The 18,889-nt window shown below is 39.0% G+C and overlaps 1 protein-coding gene across 1 annotated transcript in view; it reads right to left on the bottom strand.

The window, feature by feature from the left end:
* The window catches only part of RAB32 (RAB32, member RAS oncogene family), a 31,089-nt gene that overhangs the window by 137 nt on the left and 12,063 nt on the right, over nt 1–18,889 (bottom strand). Inside the window, exons 2-3 of the mRNA XM_086316624.1 lie at nt 6,305–6,582; nt 1–374 (exon numbers count right to left, since the gene is read on the bottom strand). The exon at nt 1–374 is cut by the window's left edge and continues 137 nt beyond it. Of these exons, the coding sequence (XP_086172750.1) occupies nt 228–374; nt 6,305–6,582 (425 nt within the window). The 3' untranslated portion in view covers nt 1–227. The remainder of the gene's footprint in view (nt 375–6,304; nt 6,583–18,889) is intronic.

Raw genomic sequence — 18,889 nt, 5'->3', positions numbered from 1 at the left:
CAACAGCAGAAGCCTAAGTGCTCAGGGTGAAGGGGTGGAGCCATTGGCAGGACTTCTCCGCCAGGGTCCTTTTCAAAAAGTCTCAGGCTCCCGGGGTGGCATCATTCATTTTCAGGCGCAGCCCTGGGCAGATTTATAGAGCAACACATCCACCATCTGCAATCCAGTTTCAGGACCTTGCTTCCAGTCAGTCAGACTGCACCCGCAGGAGAGAAGCAGATGCCAAGTCAGCAACACTGGGTCTTGCTCTCTTTTTTCACAGTCTCCTCTTCCAGTTTAATCCTGCCATCGTTTTCTTCATTAGAGAAGCTTTGGTGGTTGGCAAGAATGTTCTCCACCAGGAACCGGGCTGCTTCATCGATGTTGACATTATCCTACAGGGCAGAAACAAGGATTAATTCTTAGAGGAAAACACTAAGAGTATTATTACTAGGAACTAGGAAAGTGTGTTAGAGAGGGCACGATAAGGACAGCTCCATCTCCTGCTCCAATATTAAAACTGTTTGCTGAGAGTCAATACTATTGTCTAACAGGTCTAGAGAACCCTCTTCTTCCTACAAAGGATCCCTCTTTCTGATGTTCTTGTTTTTCAATGTTTTAAACTTTGGTGCTGAGGTTCAATGAACTGTCTCCATGGCTGAAGATGAATCTTCATCCTGCTCTAGGTTGCCAGCCACATAAGTGAAAGCACAGATATAAAAGGGCTTCCCTGGTGGCTCAGAGGGTAAAGCATCTGCCTGCAATGCAGGAGACCCAGGTTCAATCCCTGGGTCAGGAAGATCCCCTGGAGAAGGAAATGGCAACCCACTCTGGTGCTCTTGCCTGGAAAATCACATGGACTGAGCAGCCTGGTAGGCTACAGTCCATGGGGTTGCAAAGAGTCGGACACGACTGAGCCATTTCATTTTCACTTTTCATTTTACAGATATCAAAACAAAACTCAATAATCTGTTCTTGAACATCTACTTCCAGTATTCAGGATACCCTGTGGAAAAAAATGTTAAAGGGTTCAAACCACATTCAAATATGATAAATGCAGCATATCACTTCCCCATCCCTGACTGCAAATTGTGACTTTTAGTTGATGTGTATAAACTGAGCTGAAACAATGTTGTGGGTGAGATGTTAAGGAGGCTCTAAGGAATCACTAGCTATCATATTTGTGTGACTGATTCATATGCTGTCATTGCATATATACTAAGTAACACATAGCAAAAACTGTGCTTATTTATAAAGTAGAGGTAGTAGGAACTGATAGACATTTCTAAAGCTATTGTGGAAAATACGTAAATATATACTTATGAACTTCCCACGTGGCTCCATGGTAAAGAAACTCCCTGGCAATACAAGACACAGGTTCCATCCCTGGGCCAGGAAGATTCCCTGGAGGAGGAAATGGCAACCCACTCCATTATTCTTGTCTGGAAAACCCCATGCACAAAGGAGCCAGGGGTCGCAAAGAGTCAGACACGACTGAGCGACTAAGCACGATGTGCTCTTTTCAGCATCTGAGGAGGTACACTTGCTTCAGTTCATGTCTGCCAGGCTTCTCCACTGAAAAGGGACTATTTTTCACTTTGCACTTAGTAAGTACAAGTGTGTAAATACCCTGTTTTTCACCATACCTTTCCCTACTCATTTTGACATCAATTAATTTTCTCCCTGGAACAAGTATTACTGTTATATTTAATGGTGACTTTCTATCTCCATCATTTCTTCTTCATTTATGATTTGGAATTCTACAGTTAGGAAGAGTTTTTTCTCTTCTCTCCCTCTTAGTCACTTGTTTGTTCATGTCACAGATTATTACTTTATTCTATGGATTAGATCCATAACAATATATATTTACTTTGTTGTTCAATCTATTGTCTTAAATTTTGGAGCTCTTACAAGCAGGCGCCTGTGTCTTTTTGACATGTTTCCATCGTTGTGTTGTTTCCTTAGCTTCTGGCATCACAGAATACCTCAGGCACATCTTTACTTTTCTTGTTCCACTAGTTACTAGATAACTGTATTTAAAAACCAGATTCTGAGGACTTGTAAACTCATGAGTTCTGTGTCGTTATGGCTTCTTCAGCAGACACACCCAGGAAATATGTGATGTTTTTGAACTGTGGTGCTGGAGAAGACTCTTAAGAGTCCCTTGGACTGCAAGGAGATCCAACCAGTCCATCCTAAAGGAAATCAACCCTGAATATTCATTGGAAGGACTGATGCTGAAGCTGAGGCTCCAATACTTTGGATACCTGATGAGAAGAGCCACTCACTGAAAAAGACCCTGATGCTGGGAAAGACTGAGGCTAAGAAGAGAAGGGGACGACAGAGGATGAGATGGTTGGATGGCATCATCGACTCAATGGACATGAGTTTGAGCAAACTCCAGGAGATAGTGAAGGACAGGGAAGCCTGGCGTGCTGCATCCATATGGTCTCAAAGAATCAGACATGAACTAAGTGATCGAACAACAATACATACATTAGTATCTGCCTCTATGTTTATCTGTTTATACATATATGTGTGTATGTGTGCATGTGTGTATATGCACACACACAAATATACACATAAACACAGGATTTATACATATATGTATGTGTATATATGTTAAACGTTAAGTTCATATGGACCTTTCCAATTCCAAGCTAATACCGCAAGGTTCATTCTAGGCTTCTCCCTTATTTGTTGTAACTTTCTCAGACAGTGAGAACTCTGTCTGAGGAGTAAAGACCTCTGCTATTTATTCAGGTATCTTTTCTAGCACAAAACAAGCTTTATTGTTTTTAACCTCTACTCCTAAGGTAAGCATAAACTTTAATTAAAGTATTGATCTTTAAATGCCCTAATGTCCCTCAGTCTCCACCATCCCCGTTATACCAAATAATTAAAACATTCTCTAACTGCATCTAATTGTAACTCATTAAGAACAGAAAGTCCCATGCTATAGTGTAATTAGTCACACATTTTCATATTGGAAATCCATTATTTGCCATAAAGGTGAAGAGATGAAGCTCATGAATTTAAACTTGCCTTTTGGCTGTGTTCCCAAAGGAACAGGCTGTGATCCCTGCAAGTCTAGCAGAAATCAGTTTGAAGCTAACTGCTGGCCAGCTCAGAATCAGAGGTGTTAATGGCATGTAGGCAGTATTTTAAACCTTGACTAAAAATTTTAACCAAAATTTTATATTTCTCTTGAAATACTCATCACTAAGGAAATCTGTAGGAAACTATATTTGTAGGAAGGCACAGAACATATGAATATTTTCCTTTTTACCTCTACAAGCTACCCTGTCTATACATATAATGAAGCTGATGACTTACACAGTCTCAGGCTACATGCCACATGATACTATTGTTTATGAATCTTCCATCTAGATTCTGGGGAGAAATTTGGATTTATTACCTGAATGATTAATTTAAAAAAAAAACAGAAGAGGAATTTTTATCTGTAATACATTCATCTTCTCTGTCAAATCTCTTGCTCTAGTAAACATTTACACACACCACTAATTTTTTTCCAACAAAGCTGGGAAGTAAAACAAATCCCTTGACAGATGCAGAGAGAAGACAAGAGGGCATGGCTCCCAGAACAAGTACCTCTATGAAAAGCCGTCCCTTCTGCAATCTCTTCCTTCCTGTTTGGCTGAGTGCTCATGCAGTACACCTCTGGGCTTCATCTCTGTTCCACCACTACTTTTTAAATATGAAACTAAATTTTAATTTATAATAGAGTAGATTTATTATATAATAAATAGCCTTTAGCCTAGAAGTAAACACTTCTGCCCCTAGCAGACACTGTTCTTCCCAATGAACCCTCCATCACAATATTTTCAGAGCACATTTTGTGTAGTCTCCCATAGGTTTGCTTTCATTATTCTCATCTTCAGTGGCAGCAAATAATCTTCCACTTTTAGGGTGGGTTTCTAGTAAAGCTAAAGTAACCTGTTAAGTAGGTGATTTGGAGGAAAAAAAAATATGTATGTGTGTGTATGTATATGTATACACACATAAAAAATATGTATGTGTGTGTATGTATATATACATACACACACATACATATTTTTTTTTTAGTTTTATTTTTTTTTCTAATTTTATTTTATTTTTAAACTTTACATAATTGTATTAGTTTTGTCAAATATCAAAATGAATCCGCCACAGGTATACATGTGTTCCCCATCCCAAACCCTCCTCCCTCCTCCCTCCCCATACCATCCCTCTGGGCCGTCCCAGTGCACCAGCCCCAAGCATCCAGCATCGTGCATCGAACCTGGACTGGCAACTTGTTTCCTACATGATATTTTACATGTTTCATTGCCATTCTCCCAAATCTTCCCACCCTCTCCCTCTCCCACAGAGTCCATAAGACTGTTCTATACATCAGTGTCTCTTTTGCTGTCTCGTACACTGGGTTATTGTTACCATCTTTCTAAATTCCATATATATGCGTTAGTATACTGTATTTATGTTTTTCCTTCTGGCTTACTTCATTCTGTATAATAGGCTCCAGTTTCATCCACCTCATTAGAACTGATTCAAATGTATTCTTTTTAATGGCTGAGTAATACTCCATTGTGTATATGTACCACAGCTTTCTTATCCATTCATCTGCTGATGGACATCTAGGTTGCTTCCATGTCCTGGCTATTATAAACAGTGCTGCGATGAACATTGGGGTACACGTGTCTCTTTCCCTTCTGGTTTCCTCAGTGTGTATGCCCAGCAGTGGGGTTGCTGGATCATAAGGCAGTTCTATTTCCAGTTTTTTAAAGAATCTCCACACTGTTCTCCATAGTGGCTGTACTAGTTTGCATTCCCACCAACAGTGTAAGAGGGTTCCCTTTTCTCCACACCCTCTCCAGCATTTATTATTTGTAGACTTTTGGATCGCAGCCATTCTGACTGGTGTGAAATGGTACCTCATAGTGGTTTTGATTTGCATTTCTCTGATAATGAGTGATGTTGAGCATCTTTTCATGTGTTTGTTAGCCATCTGTATGTCTTCTTTGGAGAAATGTCTATTTAGTTCTTTGGCCCATTTTTTTATTGGGTCGTTTATTTTTCTGGAGTTGAGCTGTAGGAGTTGCTTGTATATTTTTGAGATTAGTTGTTTGTCCGTTGCTTCATTTGCTATTATTTTCTCCCATTCTGAAGGCTGTCTTTTCACCTTGCTAATAGTTTCCTTTGATGTGCAGAAGCTTTTAAGGTTAATTAGGTCCCATTTGTTTATTTTTGCTTTTATTTCCAATATTCTGGGAGGTGGGTCATAGAGGATCCTGCTGTGATGTATGTCGGAGAGTGTTTTGCCTATGTTCTCCTCTAGGAGTTTTATAGTTTCTGGTCTTACGTTTAGATCTTTAATCCATATTCTTCACACATACATATTTTTTATGTGTTTATATATATATATATATATATATATAAACCACTCTGGTAAATCCATCTAAATCCTCTCTATACATAAGAAATTCACTGAAGTGTACTAAAAGCTGAAACTGTGTTAAAATTATATCAGTTTGGTTTCGAGTTTGTCATCATCACATAATTTCACCAACATTTCATCATTCTTCCATGTCTGATTGTTATTGGACCTCTAAAGTGAAACTTGTAATGCATATAAATACACTCCAACACAAAATTTTATGCTTGGGATTTTCACCTTTGGTTTCCAGTATATGTAGACTATTAAGATTTTCATCAGCCAATCTGTATTTTTCTTCAAAAAATATTTTATCCAGTTTTCCATCATGGTTGAAAGAACATCTTACTCTACTGTTCATGACAAAATATGTCACAATTGTTGATGCTTTCCTTTTGCTCAAATTTTTCATACACATTTGATCTACAATTCCTCCAACATCATCTAAATACATCTTCCCTTTGACCTTTTCAATGTCTTTGTTAGTCCTGCCCACGACTTACATCTTCACTAAGGATGTCTATGTCCCTATGTTTTGTTAAATCTTCTGTAAAAATCAAAATTAGTTGTGCTTGACAATATACTTCATACCCCATAAACTCCAGGGTGCATGAAAAATACCTTAAGGACTCAAACTCACAGAAAATGTCATTTGTTCTTTGCTCTAATAATATTTTTTATTTTAATGTAAAATCTGCCCTTCTATTCACCTCCCTACTAGCCAATTCTGAAAACCTTCCTGCAGCTGACTGAAATAAGCTGTAACATATCTATGTTTCACCTTTCACTAGGCTGCTGAAAAACACTCGGGTAAATCTGTCTAAATCCTTTACAGTTACAGGTAAGATGTATGAGTTAACTGCAGAGCAGATACAAACACGCAGCAGAGCTCACCTTCGCAGAGGTTTCAAACCATCCTGTGAAGCCATGTTCTTTGCAGAACTGGTCCATCTGGGAAGGAGTCTGGCCACTGTCCTTTTTCTGGTCACATTTGTTAGCCAAAAGGACAGCAGGAATAGGGCTGCCGTTTGGAAGATGTACTTTACTATCCAGATCACTTTTCCATTTTAAAACAGCATCAAACGTGGAACCTCTCGAAATATCAAAGACAATGAAGGCACCAACAGCTTCTTTGTAATATACTCGGGTCATGTTGCCAAAACGCTCCTGTCCTAGAAATAAATATAGTGAGACATCAAAAACTTAAAATTCAGTCAGAGGCTATATTTAGATATAACCCTTTTTAACCCTAAGAATAATGTTGTAAACACATCTGTCATTCCAGAGCAACAGAGATGGGTGGGATTAAGGACACACACAGAACCACAACCCACAGGGCAGAAGTGGTTGCTCACCTGCTCTCAGGACAGTTACTTGTTTTATGTCCTCTGTGCATGTACACTACATTCTCCACAAATATCAAGATGCCACTCCTATAGCTACAGAATCCATCATGGGCCCTCTCACTCGCCCTGGTCTAAGAGAGGTACCAAAGCAAAAAAAGAAAGTTGGGTGTGGAGGGAAGAGACAAGAATAGAAGAAAACAGACTTGCAGGAAGAAGATAAGTGTGGTGGGTAAAACGCTAGTCAAAAAGATTAGGCCTGGACCTGAGATAAAGGAGCTCACGTTCTTAACTCCTCTTTTTTCACATCTCCAGCAAAACCCACTTTCCTTTTCCTTTTTAAATTTTTTTAAAGGAGGATAATTACTTCACAACTCTGTGCTGGTATCTGCAGTACAACAATGTGAATACATATACTCCTTCCCTCTTGAGCCTCCCTCCCTTTTCCCATCCCATTTCTCTAGGAAGTCAGAGTGCCAGGCTGGGCTCCCTATGTTAGACAGCAAGTTCCCACAAGCAATCTTTTTAACACCTGATAGTGTATATGTGTGTATGTGTGTGTATATGTGTGTATGTGTGTGTATATATATATATAAATGCTACTTTCTCACTTTTGACTCGAAATGCAAGACTGCTCTCCTCTAAGAAGGTAAATGTGCAAAACCACTACTTTAGTAAAACATGGTACAACTGTGCTATTAAAAGAAGGATCAACTATAGAGCTCTTAGGATATCATTGTACTTTTAAAATAGCTTAATATGTTAAACACTTTTTTTTTTTGGAAAAAAATCTACCATTAAACATACCATATAGGTCTTAGCAAAGCATTCACTTACTATCTGGTATTGACTTAGGAAGAATTTTTTCTTCATCTGACAGACAGAAAAACGTGCAAAAGCTGCCTGGCCAGGACTCCAACAGCTCCAACTAAAGAAGATGGGACTAAGGCTGGATCTCCTGACTCCCAAGCGTGTGGAAACATGCCCGTCATTCTGACCTATCCTGCAGCTGCCCTGACTTCTAAAGCTCTTACCTTTAGTGGGGCAAAGTACTGACTATAGTGCTAAGGGAAAATGACTGCGATCACTACAAATCTAAGATTTATAACTCTTTGTCTAATGATAAAAACATGTGCTACGATGGAACATTTTCCTATTAAAACATACAATGAAAAACAAGCTTTTATCTAATTTTACTGGTAGTAAAGAAAGCAAGACTGTCCCCTAAATTAATCATTTTTCTCCTCCAAATTCTATGCCATCACACATTTTTAGATATTATTAATGGAATAATTGAAGAAGAACACAACAGTCAAACTTAAATGGATAAACAGAGTTCATCTAGTTTATGACTGCTCCCCAGAGGGGCTTATCTGAGGTGTACTGTGACAGTTCAGAGTTCCAAATTTTGTTATAATGAACAGTCACATGAGAAATGTCATTATCATGTTCATATATTATTAGTGATGTAAATCTGACCAGCCAACTATTTAGTTTATTTGCTCACAATGCTGACATTTATAAAAAGCTCATGTTGTATCCTTTTCTATTAATGTACATTTAATTATCACACAAGGCATGCTGGCAGAGAACAGACCAACCATTCAAGGTCAGTATCACCATTTTGTAAACACTGCACAGATGCATTAAGGTGCACCTAATTCCAAACAGAGAGCACACAATACCAATGATTTTGATTTTTCTCAATTTTAATTATATGAAACAACTACAGCAATAAGAGAAATGAGTACTGCTAACTTAGTCCAGATAACAAGATAATTACATAATTATAAAAACATTCCTTTGGGCTACGCTTTAATTTAGAAGAGGGTAAGGTGCCAAACTAACAAACGTATATAGAAATCCAGAAATTATGAAGAACTATTGCACTCTAGTGACTTTTGTTTCTAGAATCATCTGTAAATTCTCTCCCCAAATATTTCTTTTTGCCAGCTGTGTTAGTGAACATACAAGTTTGTATTCATATAAAATTTCTGATTAAACCATAAGAAAAAAAGAAATGTATGAGACAAGGCATTTTTGAGGAGGATCTTGTGACTTAAAATACCCAAGCCTTTGACAAAATTCAACATCCATTTATGATAAGAACTCTCCAGAAAGCAGGAATAGAAGGAACATACCTCAACATAATAAAAGCTATATATGACAAACCCATAGCAAACATTATCCTCAATGGTGAAAAATTGAAAGCATTTCCTCTAAAGTCAGGAACAAGACAAAGGTGCCCACTTTCACCATTACTATTCAACATAGTTTTGGAAGTTCTGGCCACAGCAATCAGAGCAGAAAAAGAAATAAAAGGAATCCAAATTGGAAAAGAAGAAGTAAAACTCTCACTATTTGCAGATGACATGATCTTCTACATAGAAAACCCTAAAGACTCCACCAGAAAATTACTAGAACTAATCAATGGTTATAGTAAAGTTGCAGGATATAAAATCAACACACAGAAATCCCTTGCATTCCTATACACTAATAATGAGAAAACTGAAAGAGAAATTAAGGAAACAATTCCATTCACCATTGCAACGGAAAGAATAAAATACTTAGGAATATATCTACCTAAAGAAACTAAAGACCTATATATAGAAAACTATAAAACACTGGTGAAAGAAATCAAAGAGGACACTAATAGATGGAGAAATATACCATGTTCATGGATTGGAAGAATCAATATAGTGAAAATGAGTATACTACCCAAAGCAATTTATAGATTCAATGCAATCCCTATCAAGCTACCAACAGTATTCTTCACAGAGCTAGAACAAATAATTTCACAATGTGTACGGAAATACAAAAAATCTCGAATAGCCAAAGCTATCTTGAGAAAGAAGAATGGAACTGGAGGAATCAACCTACCTGACTTCAGGCTCTATTACAAAGCCACAGTCATCAAGACAGTATGGTACTGGCACAAAGACAGAAATATTGATCAATGGAACAAAATAGAAAGCCCAGAGATAAATCCACGCACATATGGACACCTTATCTTTGACAAAGGAGGTAAGAATATACAATGGATTAAAGACAATCTCTTTAACAAGTGGTGCTGGGAAAACTGGTCAACCACTTGTAAAAGAATCAAACTAGAACACTTTCTAACACCATACACAAAAATAAACTCAAAATGGATTAAAGATCTCAACGTAAGACCAGAAACTATAAAACTCCTAGAGGAGAACATAGGCAAAACACTCTCCGACATACATCACAGCAGGATCCTCTATGACCCACCTCCCAGAATATTGGAAATAAAAGCAAAAATAAACAAATGGGAACTAATTAAACTTAAAAGCTTCTGCACAACAAAGGAAACTATTAGCAAGGTGAAAAGACAGCCTTCAGAATGGGAGAAAATAATAGCAAATGAAGCAACTGACAAACAACTAATCTCAAAAATATACAAGCAACTCCTACAGCTCAACTCCAGAAAAATAAATGACTCAATCAAAAAATGGGCCAAAGAACTAAATAGACATTTCTCCAAAGAAGACATACAGATGGCTAACAAAGACATGAAAAGATGCTCAACATCACTCATTATCAGAGAAATGCAAATCAAGACCACTATGAGGTACCATTTCACACATCAGAATGGCTGCAATCCAAAAGTCTACAAATAATAAATGTTGGAGAGGGTGTGGAGGAAAGGGAACCCTCTTACACTGTTGGTGGGAATGCAAACTAGTATAGCCACTATGGAGAACAGTGTGGAGATTCCTTAAAAAACTGGAAATAGAACTGCCTTTTGACCCAGCAATCCCACTGCTGGGCATACACACTGAGGAAACCAGAAGGGAAAGAGACACGTGTACCCCAATGTTCATCGCAGCACTGTTTATAATAGCCAGGACATGGAAGCAACCTAGATGTCCATCAGCAGATGAATGGATAAGAAAGCTGTGGTACATATACACAATGGAGTATTACTCAGCCATTAAAAAGAATACATTTGAATCAGTTCTAATGAGGTGGATGAAACTGGAGCCTATTATACAGAGTGAAGTAAGCCAGAAAGAAAAACACCAATACAGTATACTAACACATATATATGGAATTTAGAAAGATGATAACAATAACCCTGTGTACGAGACAGCAAAAGAGACACTGATGTATAGAACAGTCTTATGGACTCTGTGGGAGAGGGAGAGGGTGGGGAGATTTGGGAGAATGGCATTGAAACATGTATAATATCATGTATGAAACGAGTTGCCAGTTCAGGTTCGATGCCGATACTGGATGCTTGGGGCTGGTGCACTGGGACGACTCAGAGGGAGGGTATGGGGAGGGAGGACGGAGGAGGGTTCAGGATGGGGAACACAGGTATACCTGTGGTGGATTCATTTCGATATTTGGCAAAACTAATATTGTAAAGTTTAAAAATAAAATAAAATTTAAAAAAAAATACCCATTCCAGTTCCAGGGCCAGGATTCAATCCTCCTTGACATTCTCACAGCAGACAGTGTGCTTTCTAACACCACCATATATGACAAGTCTAAACGGTGCCAATTACACTGTTAAGCATTTCATGCAAAGATAAGATGGGCAACGTAAAGGACAGAAACAGCAACGACCTAACAGAATAATGTTCGTCACTCAGTTGTGTCCGACTCTTTGCGATCCCATGACTGTAGCCTGCCAGGCTCCTCTGTCCATGGAACTCTCCAGGCAAGAATACTGGAGTGGGTGGCCATTCCCTTCTCCCAGGGATCTTCCGGACCCAGAGATCAAATCTGGGTCTCCTTCATTGCAGGCAGATTCCTTACCAACTGAGACACCAGGGAAGCCCAGATACAAACAAAGCTGGTGGACAGGATGGAACTCCAGCTGAGCTATTCCAAATCCTAAAAGATGATGCTATCAAAGTGCTGCAGTCAATATGTCAGCAAATTTGGAAAAAACAGCAGTGGCCACAGGACTGGAAAAGGTCAGTTTTCATTCCAATTCCAAAGAAAAGCCATGCCAATGAATGTTTCAATTATCGTACAAATGGGAACATTTCACATGCTAGCAAGGTAATGCTAAAAATCCTTCAAGTTGGGCTTCAGCAGTATGTGAACCAAGAAATTCTAAGTGTACAAGTTGGATTTAGAAAAAGCAGAGGAACCAGAGATCAAATTGCCAACATCCGTTGTATCACAGAAAAAGCAAGCAGAAAAACATCTGCTTCATTGACTACGCTAAAGCCTTTAACTGTGTGGATCACACAAATTGTGGAAAAGTCTTAAAGCAATGGGAATACCAGACTACCTTATCTGCCTCTTGAGAAACCTGTATGCCGGACAAGAAGCAATAGTTAGAATTGGACATGGAACAATGGAGAGGTTCCACATTGGGAAAGGAGTATGTCAAGGCTGTATACTGTTACACTGCTTTTTTAACTTATATGCAGAGTGCATCATGTGAAACGCTAGGCTGGATGAATCACAAGCTAGAATCAAGATTGCTGGGAGAAATATCAATAACCTCAGATTCGCAGATGATACCACTCTAATGGCAGAAAGAGAAGAGGGCTAAAGAGCCTCTTGATGAAAGTGAAAGAGGAAAGTGAAAAAGCTGGCTTAAAATTCAATATTAAAAAATTAAGATCATAGGATCCAGTCCCATCACTTCATGGCAAATAGATGGGGGAAAAAGTGGAAATAGTGACAGACTTTATATTCCTGGGCTCCAAAATCACTGAAGACAGTGACTGCAGCCATGAAATTAAAAGGCACTTCCTCCTTGGAAGAAATCTATGAAAAACCTAGACAGTGTATTAATTTTGCCAACAATGGTCCATATAGTCAAAGTTATGGTTTTACCAGTTCAGTTCAGTTGCTCAGTCATGTCTGACTCTTTGCGACCCCATGGACCTCAGCACACCAGGCTTTCCTGTTCATCACCAACTCCCAGAGCTAACTAAAACTCATGTCCATCAAGTTGATGATGCCATCCAACCATCTCATCCTCTGGTGTCCCCTTCTCCTCCTGCCTTTAACCTTTCCCAGAATCAGGGTCTTGTCCAATGAGTCAGTTCCTCACGTCAGGTGGCCAAAGTATTGGAGTTTCAGCTTCAGCATCAGTCCTTCCAATGAATATTCAGGACTGATTTCCTTTATGACGGACGGACTTGTTGGATCTCCTTGCAATCCAAGAAGACTCATGAGTCTTCTCCAACACCACAGTTCAAAAGCATCAATTCTTTGGTGCTCAGCTTTCTTTGTAGTCCAATTCTCACATCCATACATGACTACTGGAAAAACCATAGCTTTGACTAGACAGACCTTTGTTTGTTTTACCAGTAGTCATGTACAGATGTGAGATTTGGACCATAAAGAAAGCTGAGTGTCGAAGAATTGATGCTTTCGAACTGTGGTACTAGAGAAGACACTTGAGACTTCCTTGAACTGCAAGGAGATCAAACCTGTCAATCCTAAAGGAAATCAACTCTGAATATTCACTGGAAGGACTGATGCTGAAGCTCAAACTCTAGTACTTTGCCACCTGATCCGAAGAGCCCATTCATTGGAAAAGACCCTGATGCTGGGAAAAATTGAGGACAGTAGGAGAAGAGGGCAACAGAGGATGAGATGGTTGGACAGCAACACCAACTCAATGGACATGAGTTTGAGCAAACTCTGGGAGATAGTGAAGGACAGGGAAGCCTGATGTACTGCAGTCCATGGGGTTGCAAAGAGTCAGTCAGGACTCAGAAGGCCAAACAACAACATTGTTAAGCAAATGAAAAGTAAAGGCACAAACTGGGAGAAAAAAGTACATATATATTATATCTGATTTAAAAAACATACTTAGAATATACAGAATTCTCAGAACTCCAAAATAAGAGAACAAAAAACAATTTGATAGAATAAGCAAAATATTAAAACACTTTACCCAAGAATTTATATGATGATAAATAAGCAAAAGAAATGATGCTCAAAATTATTAATCACTGGGTTTAAACCACAACTGAGCTGATCCTTTATACCCACAAGAAAGGCTATAATGAAAAAGTCTGACTATACCAAGTGCTGGTGAAGTTGTGGAGCAACTGGAGCTCTCATACACAGCTGGTAAGAATAATACTTAAAAATAGTGTAACCATGTTGGAAAACAATTTGATACTTTCTCAAAAATGTAAACATATATCTAGCATACAACCAAGCCATCCCACTCCTAGGCATTTGCTAACAAAATGAAGGCACACATCTATACGAAGGCATGCCCACGACTGCTCAGAGGAGCTTCATTTTTAACAGCCCCAAACTGGAAGCAACCCAAATGTCTATTCATATAGTAATGAATAAGCTATGGTATATTCATACAATGGACCACAACTCAACAATAAAAAGGAAAGGAACAAATTATGAATAAATGTAACAACATGGATGGATCTCAAAATAATTATGCTGAGTCAAAATAACCAGGCCAGAGGAGGAGGAGGTGATACTGTGAGTCTACTTATATCAAATACCAAAAAATTAGAAACTACACTAATACAGTAAGAGAAAGCAGATCAGTTGATTATGTTGGACAAGGGCGGGCAATGGATTAGAGAAATTAGATTTCAAATGATAAAAAATGCTTGCAATCTTGACAATGGTGATATTTCCCAAGTGTAAAACTTATAAAATTGTACAGTTTACTCTATGTCAACTATATCACAATAAAGCTATAAAAAATACCTACCTCATATATGGTCACTGGGAAGTTAAATGTAAAATGCCTGCCTGGGAGTATATTTAGGGCTGAGTTTGGCAGAACTTAGCTAAATAAAGTTGTGGGTTTTTTTTTTTTTTTTTTTGGAGCAGAGAAGGGTTTATTTTAAGGGCCAAGCAAGGACAACAAGGCAACTCATGCTCAAAAAGCCCAAATTCCCTGATGAGTTTCAATAAAGATCTTTTTTTTTTTTTATTTTTTAACTTTACAATATTGTATTGGTTTTGCCATATATCAATAGGAATGGAATATCACCCTCATCTATTTACATATTATATGCCTGATTTCATTCTATAATGGTGGAGATGAGTTGTTGCAATAGAGAGTAAATGGCTCACAAAGCCTAAAATAATTACTATCAGGAACTTTACAAAAATAGTTTAATGATTTCTGTGCTAAGGGTTTAGGGACAGTCTATACCTTTACTAGGAGTAGTATATAAAATTCATGAAGGTACACCCTTAACTTCTCCCTTAACTTTGTAGGTTATACTTTAAGTTCAAAGAGTGTAAAACGCCAGGTCCATAAGTGACCACTGAATAAATACCAGCTAAGTACTATCACTGGGCTTCCCTGGTGGCTCAGAGGTAAGGAATATGCCTGCCAATGCAGAAGACGTGAGTTCAATCTCTAGGTCAGGAAGATCTCTTGGAGAAGGAACTGGCAATCCACTCCAGTATTCTTGCCTGGAGAATCCCATGGACAGAGGAGCCTAGCAGGCTATAGTCCATAGTGTGCAAAGAGTTAGACACGACTGAACAACTAATGAGTTCACTTTCACACATGGCAAAGCCTTAAATTATTAGGTAGTTAAGTGTTTTACCTCAAAGTGGTGAAAATGGGTTGCAAAGAAAAATAAACCTGAGAAAAGTACAACCATCCTACAGAATCAAATATCAAGCACCCGACAGTCAAGCTACCCCAGGAAATAATGTTGTCTGTTTAAATCAGCCAACTGTCTTCAGAGACCTTTCAGTTCAGTTCATTTCAGTCGCTCAGTTGTGTCCAACTCTTTGTGACTCCATGAATTGCAGCACACCAGGCCTCCCTGTCCATCACCAACTCCCGGAGTTCACTCAAACTCATGTCCATCGAGTCGGTGATGCCATCCAGCCATCTCATCCTCTGTCATACCCTTCTCCTCCTGCCCCCAATCCCTCCCAGCATCAGGGTCTTTTCCAGTGAGTCAACTCTTCGCATGAGGTGGCCAAAGTATTGGAGTTTAAGCTTCAGCATCAGTCCTTTCAATGAACACCCAGGACTGAGCTCCTTTAGGATGGACTGGTTGGATCTCCTTGTAGTCCAAGGGACTCTCAAGAGTCTTCTCCAACACCACAGTTCAAAAGCATCAATTCTTTAGAGATCATCAAAGTTCCTCCAAGCTCTCACTTCTGATATTTTAGAGTATCAGAATTCTACGTTGTATATCAGAAAACTATGCTATAATTTTAATGTTATAATGATTTTCTGACAATTCTGCAATCACCAAATCCAGAAGACAGCAACGGGGATCAAATGTAAATGACCCACCATCAAAAGGCCAAACCCATGCATTTATGGGAGTAGCTTATTCTCCAAAAGAATAAGAAAAATATACTTCCACTGTACTTGGTTCATAATCTCTTTTTTAAAAAATTCAAAAGTGCTTCAGAGATCTTCCTGAACTGGTAAAGACAAGTGAAAAATAAAAGTTTCTAAAACATGTGTCATTGAATTAGGGACTGAAGAAAGATAAAAGAAGTTCATCTAGAATAATAATCTTAACATAAAATTAACAGAACTGTTCTCCAAAAATCGAACAAGGTGAAACTTATATTTAGCTCTGTTGTTTTCAAGGTTTAAATGCACAGGGTTGCTAAACTCTTTCGGTTGTTAAGCAGGAAAGTAAACTTTCCTACAAGAATAAGAATTGCAGCCTGTATCTTTGTTATGACTGCTCCTTGGGTAATTTTAGCTATCCCCTTATTACTATCTAAAACAAAGGAGTCCAGTGGAAACCACAACTAATGTTCACGAATAATCCATTTTCCTCCACTTTTGAATACATGGAGGACCATACTGTCCTGCCCGGACTAAACCAGCTGTATTCATGGAATGTGGACAGAAGTGTCCCTGCCCAGCAGAATCACTTGTCGGGTGGCAGCAAGGTTACCCCTACTTTGAGGTGATGGTATCAGATGGTAGGGCCTCTTTTAGCCTGGGTCTTCAAGGGGCTCCAGTGAAAAACCACCCTCACATTCCTCACCATCCCCCCACTTCTTCTCCCTCCCAAGGACATGTAGAAAGAGTGTGAAAGTGTGTCAGTCACTCAGTCATATCCGACTCTTTGGGACCCCATGGACTGTAGCCCGCCAGGCTCCACTGTCCATAGGATTCTCCAGGCAAGAATACTGGAGTGGGTTGCCACGCCCTCCTCCAGGGGATCTTCCTCATTTTAAGGCTGTTGGCACCCTACCACAACCTAGCCTATCTCGACTGGTACAACTCCCAAATATCTTTTTACCTCTTATAGCTAGGTTTGATCTCAACTAGAAAATATGTATTAGGTTCCTCCTATGTACCAGGCACTGTGCTAGACACTGGTGAAACAATGAATAGGATCCCAAGACTCCCAGTCCATCCGAGGAAAGAAACCAAGTGATGCCATGATGTGTTAGGTGTAATCAGAGATACAAAGAGCATATTATGGTATTCAACAAGGGGATGCCATTCACTGAAGTGGGCACGCTAATCTTACTAGTCTTTTTGAAAGATACATTATCAAAAAATGCCTTTCAAATGCTTATACTATGAAAATACAATATCTTCATAAACTTTATTTCTTTACTTTCATGCTGTGACTTTCAGTTTGCATGCCCCTGGGGGCAGCCAGCCGAGTCAGAGCCATGTTCACCATCCATGGACTAAAAGGCTAAGTTTTAACTGCTGGAGGCAGTTTCCCAGAAGCACTGAGTCATCACTAGGAGAAACAGGTGTTCTACTTCCCCTTTTACGCACTGCAGAAGCCAGCCCTTCCTAGCTTCAGATAAGGGCTAAAGGATCAATAAGGGCTAATAGGTAAGACTGTCATGCTAACTAGAATTGCATTAGAAATCCATGGAATCGTAACATTTTTTTTTTTTAATTTTGGAGGGCAGCCAATCAACCATTTTAAGTTTATTCTAAGAAATTTTTATTATTCTCTAGGACTCTTCTTTCCACAAGTACATAAATAAAAGCAGGACATTTCTGCCATGCTGCATGCTGAATGCTCCTGATTGTGTCCTGTGATGGAAGCGGACCGGTTAGAGGAGAAAGTATGCAGTTATTAAATGTAAAGACAGCTGCATGTATCTTGTTTCATGGTGCGTGTGTGTGTGTGTGGAGTGAAAGTGTACACCAATATGTAAACTCAGCAGAACCTGGGAGATCTTCCTCTTACATGGTCTGCAGTAGTAGTACAGACACGGTGGGGAGAACTCTGAGCAATAAACACCACCTTCCTAGACCAGAGCTGTAATCTCCTCTTACAGGAAGGAGAGGCGTTACTTTATGCTTTTCTGATACTCTAACAGACAAGATTATAAACTAGAAGATGATGCTCCAGATTATCTCATCCAACCTCCCTTATTTTAAAGATGAGAAAATAAAATCTCAGCGAGACAACATTACTCAAGTGTCTTAGGTTGATGTCTTATCCAGTGTGCTGCCTGATCTGGTAGCCAAGGATTTTCTGGAGTATACATTGCTCCCCATGGCCCCATGTCTCCAAATAGATCCAAAGCAGCATGAGCCTGGGAAAGACATTCCTCAAGGACACACAGCCCTGCCACAAAAGTTACAGGCTTGCTCTGTGTCCCCGAGTGGCTGACCACAGCAGCTAAGGACATGCCTCACTGATGAGTTCATTAGCTAGGCTGATACTGGGGACAGGCTTTTTCAACCATATTGCTGTGGGCATATTGCCTGAATATTCCAAATGGCTTCTAAAATGTGTTATCCTTTAAAAAGCTGTGTTACTTCCTTCTCTAGCGGAAGGAACCCTGATTATAACTAGATATGTTGGCAATGAGAAAGGGAAAAAAAGAGGACAGTGCTAGTCATCTAGGCTCAAAGACATTTAAAGATGCACAACTTGGTAATACATACTCTAATGGATGATGACCTGTAAGGTACACATGTTGGCAAAAGGATTAAAATGCTTCCCCAATATCTCAAGTACCCAACACTAATGACTTTGAGAAGGAGTTGAGACAACTTGATACATTTCCAAGAATATGTATTCTAATCAAGGAAAAGAAAATCACAAAATGGCTTGCCTTCTCTCTTTTTAGTGTAGGCAAATTTTCTAAAGGGAAATATCTGCTCTCAGATTTGAAAGCAAAAAAAATTTTGAACATTTATCAGAAATACAGGCCAGAGACGCCTTCTGTA

Source organism: Bos grunniens, chromosome 9, assembly GCF_055505025.1.
Source record: "Bos grunniens cultivar Pamir isolate PY7600 chromosome 9, Bosgru_T2T1.0, whole genome shotgun sequence".
NCBI lineage: Eukaryota > Metazoa > Chordata > Mammalia > Artiodactyla > Bovidae > Bos > Bos grunniens.
The sequence above is the reverse complement of the archived record's forward strand: the minus strand, read 5'-3'. Positions and strand labels throughout refer to the sequence as shown.